General features: G+C 47.1%; 1 protein-coding gene across 3 annotated transcripts in view; it reads left to right on the forward strand.

The window, feature by feature from the left end:
* RTTN (rotatin) overlaps positions 1 to 15,771 on the forward strand; it is a 660,131-nt gene that overhangs the window by 102,145 nt on the left and 542,215 nt on the right. For all 3 annotated transcript variants that reach the window (XM_063923387.1, XM_063923386.1, XM_063923388.1), the window contains exon 4: positions 9,032 to 9,227. In XM_063923387.1, the coding sequence (XP_063779457.1) occupies positions 9,032 to 9,227 (196 nt within the window). The remainder of the gene's footprint in view (positions 1 to 9,031; positions 9,228 to 15,771) is intronic.

The raw sequence follows: 15,771 nt of genomic DNA on the forward strand, positions 1-15,771 counted from the left end.
AAAAATACTCCTCCAAACAAACACTACTCACCAAACTCCACTGCACAACCTCTCTCCTCACCACTAACTAAACCCACGAGGTGCGGACGGTTTGGGGCGTATTTATATGGTTGCGCACAGACACTCCTACATCTGAAACACAACCAATCACGAACGGGGATGAAAACCGAAACTAAAAGTGAAAATGCGCCCGTGGTCTAAAAAAAAACTCTGCCGCGTTTAACATAGAAAAAAAAAACCAAGTACAAACAATAAAAACCCGTACGCAAACGTTAATGTCGGCCGTAAATTACCCCCAAAAATACGAATGCCAACGACATCGGAAAACACGAAAACAAATAAGACGACGGCTTCGTAAATTAGCGTATCTCAATTCAAAAAGTTGCATGAAAATGCACCCGATAACATAGGAGTTTAAACACTCCACAAACCGACTCAAACACGAATATTAGTAAATACTGGCCCAGGCTGGCAATGACCGTTCTGAGCGACTCCATCTTGAACTTGAACCTTTTTAAGTTTAGGTTTAAGGATTTTAAATTCAAAATGGGCCTGACCGAACCGTCCGGTTTCAGGACTACAAACAGGGTTGAGTAATACCCCATCCCCTGCTGCAGCAGGGGGACTTTGACCACCACTTGCTGAAGACACAATTTTTGAATTGCATTTAACACTATCTCCCTTTCTGGGGGAGAAGCCGGTAGGGCCGATTTGAAAAACCGGCGAGGAGGCACCTCTTCGAATTCCAGCTTGTAACCCTGGGACACAATTTCTATTGCCCAGGGATCCACCTGTGAGTGAATCCAGACGTGGCTGAAAAGTCAAAGACGTGCCCCCAGTGGGGCGGACTCCCTCAGCGGAGCTCCAGCGTCATGCGGTGGATTTTGTAGAGGCCGGGGAGGACTTCTGCTCCTGGGAACTAGCTGTGGTTGGCAGCTTTTTCCCCTTGCCCTTACCTCTGGCAAGAAAGGAAGATCCCCTCACTCTCTTGAGTTTATGCGACTGAAAGGACTGCATCTGATAATGTGGTGCTTTCTTAGGCTGTGAGGAAACATAAGGCAAAAAAGCTGATTTACTTGCCGTAGCCGTGGAAACCAGGTCTGTGAGACCTTCCCCAAACAATTCCTCACCCTTGTAAGGTAAAACCTCCATATGCCTCTTCGAGTTGGCATCGCCCGTCCATTGTCGGGTCCATAGGGCTCGTCTAGCCGAAATCGCCATAGCGCTGGCTCTGGAACCCAGTAGGCCAATGTCTCTCTGAGCATCTCTCATATACAGGACAGCATCTTTAATATGACCAAGGGTCAATAAAATGGTTTCCTTATCCAGCGTATCTATATCAGCAGATAAGGTATCTGTCCATGCTGCTACAGCGCTACAGACCCAAGCCGACGCTATCGCCGGTCTGAGTAAGGTACCAGTATGTGTGTAAATAGACTTCACGGTAGTCTCCTGCCTGCGATCAGCAGGATCCTTGAGGGCTGCCGTATCTTGAGATGGCAGCGCTACCTTCTTAGTTAAGCGAATCAACGCTTTATCCACCCTCGGGGAGGATTTCCACCGTATCCTGTCCTTAGTCGGGAACGGATACGCCATAAGAATCCTTTTGGGAATCTGCAGCTTCTTGTCTGGAGATTCCCAAGCTTTTTCAAATAATTTGTTCAGCTCGTGAGATTTGGGAAAGATTACCTCAGGTTTCTTTTCCTTATACATGCGCACCCTCGTGTCAGGGACAGAGGGGTCATCTGTGATATGTAACACCTATTTTATAGCAATGATCATATAATGAATACTTTTAGCCAATTTTGGCTGCAACTTTGCATCATCGTAGTCGACACTGGAGTCTGAATCCGTGTCGGTATCAGTGTCTACTATTTGGGATAGTGAGACCCAGAAGGTCCCTGCGGCATAGTGAAAGGCAGGGTTTGACTCCCTGTACACTCCCTGGACTCAGCTTTGTCCAACCTTTTGTGCAATAAATTCACATTTGCATTTAAAACATTCCACATATCCAGCCAGTCAGGTGTCGGCGTTGCCGACGGAGACACCACACTCATTTGCTCCACCTCCTCCCTAGAAGAGCCTTCCGCTTCAGACACACCACACACTCAGGGAATTCTCTATCTGGAGACAGATCCCCCACAAGGCCCTTTGGAGGGACAGAGAGAGAGAGTATGCCAGCACACACCCAGCGCCAATGACCCAGGAAAAAAAAGAAAATTACCCAGATAGCGCTTTTAGTATATATCTATATAACACTGCACCAATTTATGTGCCCCCCCCCCCCCCCCCCACTTTCAAACCCTCTGTCACCGTGTTCAGCAGGGGAGAGTCCGGGGAGCCAGCTTCTCAGCGGTGTGCTGTGGAGAAAATGGCGCTGGTGAGTGCTGAGGATCAAGCTCCGCCCCCTCAGCAGCGGGCTTCGGTCCGGCTCGATCCATTTAAAAAAACTGGCGGGGGATCTCTGATTTATCACGTAGAGCCCATATATGCCCTGATTTTGCCAGCCAGAGGTTTAATTGCTGCCCAGGGCGCCCCGCCTGCGCCCTGCACCCTCACAGTGCCTGCCATGTGTGTGTTGTGCGGGAGCGCTGCACGTTACCTCAGTGAAGATCCGAAGTCTTCTGCCGCCTCTGAAGTCTTCTTTCTTCTCATACTCACCCGGCTTCTCTCTTCCGGCTCTGTGAGGAGGACGGCGGCGTGGCTCCGGGACGAACAGCTAGGGGAGACCTGCATTCCGACTCCCTCTGGAGCTAATGGTGTCCAGTAGCCTAAGAAGCAGAGCCTAGCAGTTAAGTAGGTCTGCTTCTCTCCCCTCAGTCCCTCGATGCAGGGAGTCTGTTGCCAGCAGGCTCCCTGAAAATAAAAAACCTAACAAAATTACTTTCTTTCAGGAAACTCAGGAGAGCTCCCTGTAATGCACCCAGTCTCCTCTGGGCACAGTATCAAACTGAGGTCTGGATAGGGGCATAGAGGGAGGAGCCAGTGCACACCCATATCTAAAGTTTTTTTTAGTGCCCATGTCTCCTGCGGAGCCCGTCTATTCCCCATGGTCCTTATGGAGTCCCCAGCATCCTTTAGGACGTAAGAGAAATTGAATTTATGGTGCGCGACACAGATCATTCCAGTTCACACATACTGTTCATCTTGTTCATTATCTCACTTTTGCATTTGTGGTAATATATTAATTAGAGATGAGCGGGTTCGGTTCTCTGAGATCCGAACACCCCCCCCCCAACTTCACCTATTTTACACGGTTCCGAGGCAGCCTCGGATCTTCCCGCCTTGCTCGGTTAACCCGAACGTCATCATCCCGCTGTCGGATTCTCGCGAGATTCGTATTCTATATAAAGAGCCGCGCGTCACCGCCATTTTCACTCGTGCATTGGAGATTGAACGGAGAGGACGTGGCTGCGTTCTCTCCCTGAAAAGCTCCATATTTGTGCTCAGTGTGCTGCAAATATATGTGCTCAGTGTGCTGAAAATATCTACGTTCTCTGCCTGAAAACGCTCCATATCTGTGCTCAGTGTGCTGCATTGTGGGGACCACCAGTATATAATTATAGTAGTACAGTACAGTAGGCCATTGCTGTATCTTGCAGCTCTGTGTCAAGTATACTACTATCCATATCTGTGCTGCATTATTGTGAGCAGTATATAGTAGGACAGTGCAGCATTTTGGTGACCAGCAGTATACATATAGTACAGTACACTAGGCCATTGCTGTATCTTGCAGCTCTGTGTCAAGTATACTACTATCCATATCTGTGCTGCATTATTGTGAGCAGTATATAGTAGGACAGTGCAGCATTTTGGTGACCAGCAGTATACATATAGTACAGTAGGCCATTGATGTATCTTGCAGCTTTGTGTCAAGTATACTACTATCCATATCTGTGCTGCATTATTGTGAGCAGTATATAGTAGGACAGTGCAGCATTTTGGTGACCAGCAGTATACATATAGTACAGTACAGTACAGTAGGCCATTGCTGTATCTTGCAGCTCCGTATCACTTCAAGTAGGAAAGTGCAGCATTTTGGTGACCAGCAGTAGTAGTACAGACAGTACAGTAGGCCATTGCTATTGATATATTACTGGCATATAATTCCACACATGGAGAACAAAAATGTGGAGGGTAAAATAGGGAAAGCTCAAGATCCACTTCCACCTCGTGCTGAAGCTGCTGCCACTAGTCATGGCTGAGACGATGAAATGCCATCAACGTCGTCTGCCAAGGCCGATGCCCGATGTCATAGTAGAGAGCATGTAAAATCCAATAAAACAAAAGTTCAGTAAAATGACCCAAAAATCTAAATTAAAAGCGTCTGAGGAGAAGCGTAAACTTGCCAATATGCCATTTACGACACGGAGTGGCAAGGAACGGCTGAGGCCCTGGCCTATGTTCATGGCTAGTGGTTCAGCTTCACATGAGGATGGAAGCACTCATCCTCCCACTAGAAAAATGAAAGCACAGCAAAGAACTGTGCGTTCTTCTAAATCACAAATCCCCAAGGAGAGTCCAATTGTGTCTGTTGCGATGCCTGACCTTCCCAACACTGGACGGGAAGAGGTGGCACCTTCCACCATTTGCACGCCCCCTGCAAGTGCTGGAAGGAGCACCCACAGTCCAGTTCCTGATAGTCAAATTGAAGATGTCACTGTTGAAGTACACCAGGATGAGGATTTGGGTGTTGCTGGCGCTGAGGAGTATATTGACGAGGAGGATTCTGATGGTGAGGTGGTTTGTTTAAGTCAGGCACCCGGGGAGACACCTGTTGTCCGTGGGATGAATATGGCCATTGACATGCCTGGTCAAATTACAAAAAAAAATCACCTCTTCGGTGTGGAATTATTTTAACAGAAATGCGGACAACAGGTGTTAAGCCGTGTGTTGCCTTTGTCAAGCTGTAATAAGAAGGGGTAAGGACGTTAACTACCTAGGAACATCCTCCCTTATACGTCACCTGGAGCGCATTCATCAGAAGTCATTGACAAGTTCAAAAATTTTGGGTGACAGCGGAAGCAGTCCACTGACAACTAAATCCCTTCCTTTTGTACCCAAGCTCCAGCAAACCACACCACCAACTCCCTCAGTGTCAATTTCCTCCTTAGACAGGAAAGCCAATAGTCCTGCAGGCCGTGTCACTGCCTGGGATTCCTCAGATGGATCCTTGAGTGTAACGCCTACTGCTCCTGGCTCTGCTGCTGCTGTTGCTGCTGGTAGTCGATCATCATCCCAGAGGGGAAGTCGGAATACCACTTGTACTACTTCCAGTAAGCAATTGACTGTCCAACAGTCCTTTGCGAGGAAGATGAAATATCACAGCAGTCATCCTGTTGCAAAGCGTATAACTCAGGCCATGGCAGCTGTGTTGGTGTTAGACGTGCGTCCGGTATCCGCCGTTAGTTCACAGGCAATTAGAGAATTTCTTGAGGTAGTGTGTCCCCGGTACCAAACACCGTCTAGGTTCCACTTCTCTAGGCAGGCGATACCGAGAATGTGCACAGACGTCAGAAAAAGACTCACCAGTGTCCTAAAAAATGCAGTTGTACCCACTTAACCACGGACATGTGGACAAGTGGAGCAGGGCAGACTCAGGACTATATGACTGTGACAGTCCACTGGGTTGATGTATTGCCTCCCGCAGCAACAACAGCAGTGGCGGCACCAGTAGCAGCATCTCACAAACGCCAACTCGTTCCTAGGCATGCTACGCTTTGTATCACCGCTTTCCATAAGAGGCACACAGCTGACGACCTCTTACGGAAACTGAGGAACATCATCGCAGAATGGCTTCCCCAATTGGACTCTCCTGGGGATTTGTGACATCGGACAACGCCACCAATATTGTGCGTGCATTAGATGTGGGCAAATTCCAGCACGTCCCATGTTTTGAACATACACTGAATTTGGTGGTGCAGAATTATTTAAAAAATGACAGAGGCGTGCAAGAGATGCTGTTGGTGGCCCGAAGAATTGCGGGCCACTTTTGGCATTCAGCCACCGCGTGCCGAAGACTGGAGCACCAGCAAACACTCCTGAACCTGCCCCGCCATCATCTGAAGCAAGAGGTGGTAACAAGGTGGAATTCAACCCTCTATATGCTTCAGAGGATGGAGGAGCAGCAAAAGGCCTTTCAAGCCTATACATCTGCCTACGATATAGGCAAAGGAGGGGGAATGCACCTGACTCAAGCGCAGTGGAGAATGATTTCAACATTGTGCAAGGTTCTGCAACCCTTTGAACTTGCCACACGTGAAGTCAGTTCAGACACTGCCAGCCTGAGTCAGTTCATTCCCCTCATCAGGCTTTTGCAGAAGCAGCTGGAGAGATTGAAGGAGGAGCTAATACGGAGCGATTCTGCTAGGCATGTGGGACTTGTGGATGGAGCCCTTCATTCGCTTAACCAGGATTCACAGGATGTCAATCTGTTGAAATCAGAGCACTACATTTTGGCCTCCGTGCTCAATCCTAGGTTTAAAGCCTACGTTGTATCTCTCTTTCCGGCAGACACAAGTCTGCAGAGGTTCAAAGACCTGCTGGTGAGAAAATTGTCAAGTCTTGCGGAACGTGACCCGTCAACAGCTCCTCCTTCACATTCTCCCGCAACTGGGGCTGCGAGGAAAAGGCTCAGAATTCCGAGCCCACCCGCTGGCGGTGATGCAGGGCAGTCTGGAGCGAGTGCTGACATCTGGTTCGGACTGAAGGACCTGCCAACGATTACTGACATGTCGTCTACTGTCACTGCATATGATTCTGTCACCATTGAAAGAATGGTGGAGGATTATATGAGTGACAGCATCCAAGTTAGGAACGTCAGACAGTCCGTACATATACTGGCAGGAAAAAGAGGCAATTTGAAGGCCCTTGCACAAACTGGCTTTATTTTACCTAAGTTGCCCCCCCTCCAGTGTGTACTCCGAAAGAGTGTTTAGTGCAGCCGGTCACCTTGTCAGCGATCGGCGTACGAGGTTACTTCCACAAAATGTGGAGAAGATGATGTTCATCAAAATGAATCATAATCAATTCCTCTGTGGAGACATTCACCAGCAATTGCCTCCAGAAAGTACTCAGGGACCTGAGATGGTGGATTCCAGTGGGGACGAATTAATACTCTGTGAGGAGGGGGACGTACACCGTGAAAGGGTGATGAATCGGACGATGAGGAGGAGGTGGACATCTTGCCTCTGTAGAGCCAGTTTGTGCAAGGATAGATTGATTGCTTCTTTTTTGGTGGGGGCCCAAACCAACCAGTTATTTCAGCCACAGTCGTGTGGCAGACCCTGTCGCTGAAATGATGGGTTTGTTAAAGTGTGCATGTCCTGTTTATACAACATAAGGGTGGGTGGGAGGGCCCAAGGACAATTCCATCTTGCACCTCTTTTTTATTTTTTATTTATCTTTGCATCATGTGATGTTTGGGGCTAATTTTTTTAAGTGCCATCCTGTCTGACACTGCAGTGCCACTCCTAGATGGGCCAGGTGTTTGTGCCGCCCACTTGGGTCGCTTAGCTTAATCATCCAGCTACCTCTGTGCAAATTTTAGGACTAAAAATAATATTGTGAGGTGTGAGGTGTTCAGAATGGACTGGAAATGAGTGGAAATTATGGTTATTGAGGTTAATAATACTATGGGATCAAATTACCCCCAAATTCTATGATTTAAGCTGTTTTTTTAGTTTTTAAAAAAAAAAATGACACCCGAATCCAAAACACACCCGAATCCGACAAAAAATTTTAAGGGAGGTTTTGCCAAAATTCGTCCGGATCCAAAACACGGCCGCGGAATCGAATCCAAAACCAAAACACAAAACCCGAAAAATTTCCGGTGCACATCTCTAAGTTGTCATTTTTATTGAATATGTGTATTTAATAAATTTAACTTTTATTCTTCTAATACTGATCTGCATACTAATATATTATCATTTTTATTTATAAAGACTATTATAATGATATTTTTAAGGGCTGTATTTAGTATTCATGTTTTAAAGTGTATACATTCTTGGGATATACAGGTTGAGTATCCCTTATCCAAAATGCTTGGGACCAGAGGTATTTTGGATATGGGATTTTTCCGTATTTTGGAATAATTGCATACCATAATGAGATATCATGGTGATGGGACCTAAATCTAAGCACAGAATGCATTTATGATACATATACACCTTATACACACAGCCTGAAGGTCATTTTAGCCAATATTTTTTTGTAACTTTGTGTATTAAACAAAGTGTGTCTACATTCACACAATTCATTTAGGTTTCATATACACCTTATACACACAGTCTGCAGGTCATTTAATACAATATTTTTAATAACTTTGTGTATTAAACAAAGTTTGTGTACACTGAGTCATCAAAAAATAAAGTTTTCACTATCTCAATCTCAGTCAAAAAAAGTCCGTATTTCGGAATATTCCGTATTTCGGAATATTTGGATAAGGGATACTCAACCTGTACCACATATTTAGGGAATTTCCTTTGTCTTTAAAATTGTTTCCACATTATTTGGAAGGGATTTGTCTTGTTTAATCTGAATAAATTTGCATTTCTTTAAGTTGCAGAATATCAAGAATACGGTCTACTACACTAGTATTTACTAATTGCTAAGTTACGACGCCGGAATCCTAACAGCTGACAATTCTGATAGCTGGAATACCGTCTCACAGGGGTTATTTCCATTCAGGGCTGTCCACGACACCCATAGAGTGGGAATAGATCCTGTGGCGAGCATAGCGAGCCACCGAGCCTGCAAGAGGACTCGTAGCACTCTCCCCGCTGCCAGCATTCTGGCGGGCGGGATGCCACTGTCTGGATACTGACAGCCGGCATCCCGTCCGCCGGGAATACATATGTATTCCAGTAAGATAGTATATTTCCTCTAATTTGCTCTAGTCTATAAAGCAGCAACAGATAAAACAAGTAGGCTTTTTGTGAACTGTCCATGATTGCCTGCAATACGTGGCTATGATACGTGGATGTATTCCCAAATGTATGTTTCATCCTCTCATCTTTTACTTTTATTGCAGCACTCTTTAGCAGCTCAGTGGTTGATTGACATGGGTGCCGTGGATTTCTTCTCTCAACTGAGACCAAACATAGAGCCAAATCTTCAAGTTATAGTGGATGATATTTTGGATGGTCTTTTCCTTCTTCCCACTGAAATGCCCTGCAATCCTGTAACTTCACCTGATATCGTGTCCTGGCCCGTACAAGATTATTTAGGTAGCCATCACTATTGCCTAGATATTATGTATATTTTAATTATTTGTCTAGAAAGCTACTAATTCATTTTTTTTCTAAGTCTAATTTAAAATGCATCCTGAACTCTGTAACAATCTACTGTAGTTCTTGTGTATGTTCATACAATTTTGTTAAATCTTTTGTGTACAATGGTAAGCAGTGGTCAAATTGGAACTTTTGAACTGGGGGTCGGGGCTTTATGTAGGTAGGCCCAAGGCCTGAGCCTCCCCTTTCCCCCTAATATTTCAATCCCCCCACTTCAAAATAATGACACAGTGACCTGTGCCTAGTGCCTAGGGTCACTTACCAGGGCGACAGGCTCTCTGCCTGCCTAACATGCACCATAGGCCTGAGTCCTGACTGCACCTTTGGGTCTAGTGCCTAACAACCCTGGTGTAGGGTTAAATAAATGAAGGCGACCAAAGCCACCTACACTGGCCCTGGAGTAGAGAGCTTTGTTTAGCTTGTTTCCTTTCCACCACTACAGCACTCTCCAGTCCTCAGCCTCTTGCCTTGCCCTCTGGCCTGTCCTGGCCTTTTGTAGCTGTCTCTTCCTTTCTTTCTACGGGAGGTCTTCTTCCCTCCCTATTTGCCCCTTTCCCATCAATAGCAGAGCTCTCCTCATCCATCACAGCACAGCGCAACACCACTCCCCCGTTAAAACACAGTACCCCTCTCTCTTCACAGCTCCCATCCCCTATTACAGCATAGCACTCGTCTCCTCCCACAGCTCCCATTACAGCACAGCACCCCTCTTCCCTCACAGTTCCCAGCACAGCACCTCTCTCCCAGCATAGCACCCTTTTCCTAGCAGAGCATTGCACCCTTCGCACATTACCCTTCGCACAGCACAGCTTAGCCCTGAACTGCCCATTACATCACCCAACACCGCACAGAGTGCACCTCGCACTGCTACCTTACCCTAACAGAGTCAGTGGTGGCATTTTTAATTTGTTGCTTGGCGCATGCAAGTTACAGCTCATGGACCGTCAGCCACTTAGTCACGTAGCCGTCCCTGATTGGCTGCTGGTCTGTGAGATGTAATTGGCTTGCAGCCAGTGCCAAATTCAAAACGGTCCGCCAAAGTTAAGTGCATACCTTCACACTTTGAGTACTGATGCCAAGTCTAAGTACTGTCTTCTTGGGTTATCAATGACCCAAATGTCATTTTGTTTGACTTTGTTGTGTATTTTTCATGCATAAAGCTTTTCTCATTATGAATTAGAAGAATATTGCTTCTTCTTTCTCTTACGTCCTAGAGGATACTTGGGTCCATTTAGTACCATGGGGTTTAGACGGGCCCACTAGGAGCCATGGGCACTTGAGGAATTTGATAGTGTGGACTGGCTCCTCCCTCTATGCCCCTCCTACCAGACTCAGTTTAGAAATTGTGCCCAGAGGAGCCGGTCACGCTGAAGGAAGCCCGTGAAGAGTTTTCTGCATTTATTTTCTATGTTTGTTTTCAGGCAGGGCTGGTTGGCACCAGCCTGCCTGCGTCGTGAGACTTGGGGGTGGTAACGGCCCAACCTCTTGAATGGATAATGGTCCCGTTCCCCGCTGATAGGACACTGAGCTCCTGAGGGAACTAGTCGCAAGCCCCACCACGGCGAGCGTACATTCCCGCCGCACGCCGCGACCCCTAACAGAGCCAGAAGAATGAAGAGTGGTGAGTACTGTGCCGGCGTCCCGGTTAGCGGGGCGCCGGCCATTGTAGCGGCACGAGGGTATGGATATGTACGGCTTCTAAACGGGGCGGAATGCGTCTCCAGACACAGTACACAACTGCGTCTCAGTACACTGTACCCAGTACCCAGTACCCAGACTGGCAACACAGCTTTAAAACAGTTTCTCTCCATTTTAAGCACCAGATTCTTCAGCCAGTATATTATAAGCGGGAAGACCGCGCGCCATTGAAGGGGCGAGGCTTCACTATGAGAGGATCCAGCAGCTCACCAGCGCCATTTTCCGTCTGCAGTGGACACAGATGCTGACAGGACAGGGACGCGCAGCTCCTCCGGTGTGACTCCAGATTACCTCAGTGGTACCAGGGGGTCATAGCAGGGGTGTGGTGATGGGGGGGGGGGGGACGACGACTATTATTGTACTAAGTTCCCTATCAGGGTACTTAGTCTGCGACCTGGCTAAGCTTAGCATTAGCGATAAGGGCGCTGTGGGGGCTGGCTCCAAACAACTCTGTGTCTCCCTGAAGGGCTGTTTGTGGGTTAATTGTGCTTAACCTTTTCCTGTGTGTGTGTGTGTGTGCTGTCACATTTACAAAATGTGAGGCAGAGAGTGTGTTTCTTGTACAGCTGACTGTTCCTCTTCACCAGGGGGCTCACTACTGGGTACTCAGGATTCACAAGCTAGCGGGGCTGAACCGGAGTGGGTTAATTCTCTCAAAGGAATTATTTCCACATTTTCTACAAAATTGTCCTACAATGAGAAAGAGACTGAATACTTAAAACAAACTGTGGATGAGTTTATGAACAGAGACTCCAACAGCGCAAGTGGTAAACCATGCAAACCAGCTACTGCAGGTGCACAGGAACAGAGCTCAGACTCTGCTTCCTCAAAGACTTCAGCATGACGGTGGACCGCAATGCCTGGAAGGCTGTCAGGTGGGAGCCCGACTACAATTCTTCAGTCAGATCTGGTCAAATTTGTTCCAGGATCCCTGGGTCATAGATCTTATTTCCCAGGGCTACAGACTGGAGTTCCAGGAGCTCCCACCTCACAGATTCTTCATATCAGGCTTGCCAGTTTCACCTGAGGCAAGTATAACTTCACAGCATGCCATCCAAAAACTGGTACAGACTCCGGTCATTGTTCCAGTTCCACCTCATCAACTAAACAAGGGGTACTATTCCAATTGTTAATTGTACCGAAGCCGGACAGTTCGGTAAGACCGATTCTGAACCTCAAGTCTTTGATCCCGTACTTACGAGTGTTCAAATTCAAGATGGAGTCTCTGAGAGCGGTGATCTCAGGTCTAGAGGAGGGGGAATTCTTAGTGTCTCTGGATATCAAGGATGCATACCTTCATATTCTGATCTGGCTGCCTCAGCAGGCTTATCTAAGGTTTACACTACAGGACTGTCACTACCAGTTCCAGGCCCTGCCATTTGGTCTCTCCACGGCACCGAGGATGTTCACCAAGATGATGGCAGAGATGATATTTCTACTCCGCAAACAGGGAGTGAACATAATTCCGTACCTGGACGATCTCCTGATAAAAGTGCCGTCCAGGGAGCGGTTGTTGGACAGCATTGCTCTCTCAACCAAACTACTTCAGGATCACGGGTGGATTCTGAACCTTCCGAAATCTCACCTAGAGCCAACACAGAGGCTCCCATTCCTGGGACTGATACTGGACACGGAGTCACAAAAGGTGTTCCTTCCGTTGGAAAAGGCATTGGTAATCCAGTTGATGGTTCGGGATGTCCTGAAGCCAACCCGGGTGTCGTGCATCTGTGCATTCGCCTTCTGAGGAAAATGGTAGCCTCTTACGAGGCACTTAAATACAGAAGGTTTCACGCAAGACCCTTCCAGCTCGATCTGTTGGACAAATGGTCCGGATCGCATCTTCACATGCACCAGAGGATCAGTCTGTCAGCAAAGGCCATGATCTCCCTTCTGTGGTGGCTACAGTCTTCTCACCTCGTCGCAGGACTGAAGTTCGGAGTGTAGATCTGGATTCTGTTAACCACAGATGCAAGCCTCAGAGGTTGGGGATCAGTCAGCCAGGGGGTGCAGTTTCAAGGAAGATTGTCAAGTCAGGAAGTCATTCTTCCAATCAACATTCTGGAACTCAGGGCCATTTACAATGCACTTCTGCAGGCCTCATGTCTTCTTCAAGATCGGGCAATTCAGGTCCGGTCGGACAATGTGATGGCAGTAACGTACATAAACCGACAGGGTGGTATGAAAAGCAGAGCAGCAATGTCAGAGGTGTCAAGAATTCTCCTCTGGGCAGAATTAAATGCTGTGGCGTTGTCAGCGGTTCTCATTCCGGGAGTAGAAAACTGGGAAGCGGACTTCCTCAGCAGACACGACCTGCACCCGGGGGAGTGGGGCCTTCACCCGGAAGTGTTCAGGTGCTTGACAAGTCGATGGGGATATCCACAGATCAACATGATGGACTCTCATCTCAACAAGAAGCTCAGGCGGTATTGTTCCAGGTCGAGAGACCCACAGGCAGTGGTGATAGATGGCCTGACTACTCCATGGGTCTATCAGATGGTGTACATGTTTCCTCCACTTCCTCTGATCCCAAGAATTCTAAAGGGAATAAAGAGGGAAATGGTTCAAGCAATCCTCATTGCTCTGGACTGGCCAAGAAGGGCCTGGTATGTGGACCTTTTGGAGATGCTCCTTTAAGATCCGTGGCCTCTACCTCTGCGTGAGGATCTTCTGCAACAGGGTTCGTTCATCTATCAGGACTTAACGCGGCTACGTATGACGGCATGGAAGTTGAATGGCTGATTCTAGCCAGGAGTGGGATTCCTAAAAAGGTTATCCCGACTATGATCCAAGCCAGGAAGGGGGTAACGTCTAAGCATTACCATCATATTTGGAATAAATACGTCTCTTGGTGTGAGAGCAGAAAGTGTTCTGCGGGGGAATTTCATCTGGGACGTTTCCTACTTTTTCTGCAGGCAGGTGTGGATGTGGGCCTGCGCCTGGGCTCCATAAAAGTCCAGATTTTGGCCCTGTCCATTTTCTTTCAGAAACAATTGGCTTATCTCTCTGAGGTCCAGACGTTCTTGAAGGGTGTACTGCACATCCAACCTCCCTTTGTGCCTCCCACGGCACCTTGGGATCTCAATGTGGTGCTGCAGTTCCTCCAATCGGACTGGTTTGAACCGATTCAGGAGGTGGACGTAAAATATCTTACGTGGAAGACTATCACACTGTAGGCCTTGGCTTCTCCAAGTTGGATACTTTGGCCTGTGAGGACCTTCAGTTTGGTCAATCAGTTCTGCAGGATCCTCAGCACTCTCCCACTCGGTTTGGGAGCTTTGGTACATCCCCATGGTACTAAATGGACCCCAGTATCCTCTAGGACGTAAGAGAAAATAGGATTTTAATTACCTACCGGTAAATCCTTTTCTAGTAGTTCGTAGAAGATGCTGGGCGCCCGCCCAGTGCTTCGTTCTTCCTGCACTGTTACTTGGTTAAGTGATGTTGGTTCAGCCGTTGCTGTTTCTGTTTCAAGTTTGATTAGCTTGGCTTCCCTCTTGTTTTGTGTGTGCTGGTTCGGAATCTCACCACTATCCTTATATATCATTCTCTCAAAGTATGTCTGTCTCCTCGGGCACAGTTTCCTAGACTGAGTCTGGTAGGAGGGGCATGGAGCGAAGAGCCAGCCCACACTATCAATTTCTTAAAGTGCCCATTGCTCCAAGTGGACCCGTCTATACCCCATAGTACTAAATGGAACCCAGTATCCTCTACGGACTACGAGAAAAGGATTTACCGTAGGTAATAAAAATCCTATTTTTGTCCTTCCATAGAGCATTATGCTTTAGACAGCCACAGCAGAAACAGGCTATGAGCATTGCCTAAACAGCACTTCCTAGAAGTGAACACTTAAGGGGGTATTCAATTAGTGCCGTTTTCTTCGGCTAGCCGAAAAAATGGCACTAATTCAACGTCAGTGTATGCAATTGCGGGCGTTTTCGCCCATTTTTGAGTCACTTTTTGCCCATGCCTTTTCGTTTTTTATATATATAATGGTAGATGCTCAATTAGCTTAGTGATATCATTCAGGTGCTCGAAAGGGAGGGGTATTTCTGAGCAAGAAAAAAAGGCATTTTGTTTCCCCCAGCACCCTGAATGATAACAGTAACCAGATATAAATCCCACATAATAGAATTCAGAGATCTTCGTTACACATATTTGCGCAAATGTGTGGTTAAGCCCCAAAGCCGCATCAAGGCGTCTCTGTATATTTGGGGTCCCTAGTGCTATATCTACGTGCAGGGTGTGGCACCCCAAAACACCAGCATAAGCCAGAAAGCCCAGCGTAGCATACCTTTGAAAAAAACTATGGTGTTAATAAATTAGTATTTAGGAAGCCGAAGCTATAGAGAGGGTAATACAAAAATTAAATGTAATTTAAATAGAGAAATAGTGTTAAAAAATTAATAAGTGAAAAGTGTTAATAGAATGTAAAGGTATGCCACACTAAAGCCATCCAGCTCAGCCGGTCCAGAGGCACCACACCTCACACCTCCATTACCCCAATCTGGGTCTAAGATTAACCAGCAAGGAGCCACATGATAATGGCTCCTTACTACAATATGACTAAGCTAAATGCTACCTACCTTGGAGCAACCCCATAATGCTCCATGTGGCATGTCAGGGCCTGCACCTCCTCCTAATGCAGGAACCTCTCTGCCTCTAACAACAAACATATATAATGGTAGATGCTCAATTAGCTTAGTGATATCATTCAGGTGCTCGAAAGGGAGGGGTATTTCTGAGCAAGAAAAAAAGGCATTTTGTTTCCTCCAGCACCCTGAAT

Source organism: Pseudophryne corroboree, chromosome 5 (assembly GCF_028390025.1).
Source record: "Pseudophryne corroboree isolate aPseCor3 chromosome 5, aPseCor3.hap2, whole genome shotgun sequence".
NCBI lineage: Eukaryota > Metazoa > Chordata > Amphibia > Anura > Myobatrachidae > Pseudophryne > Pseudophryne corroboree.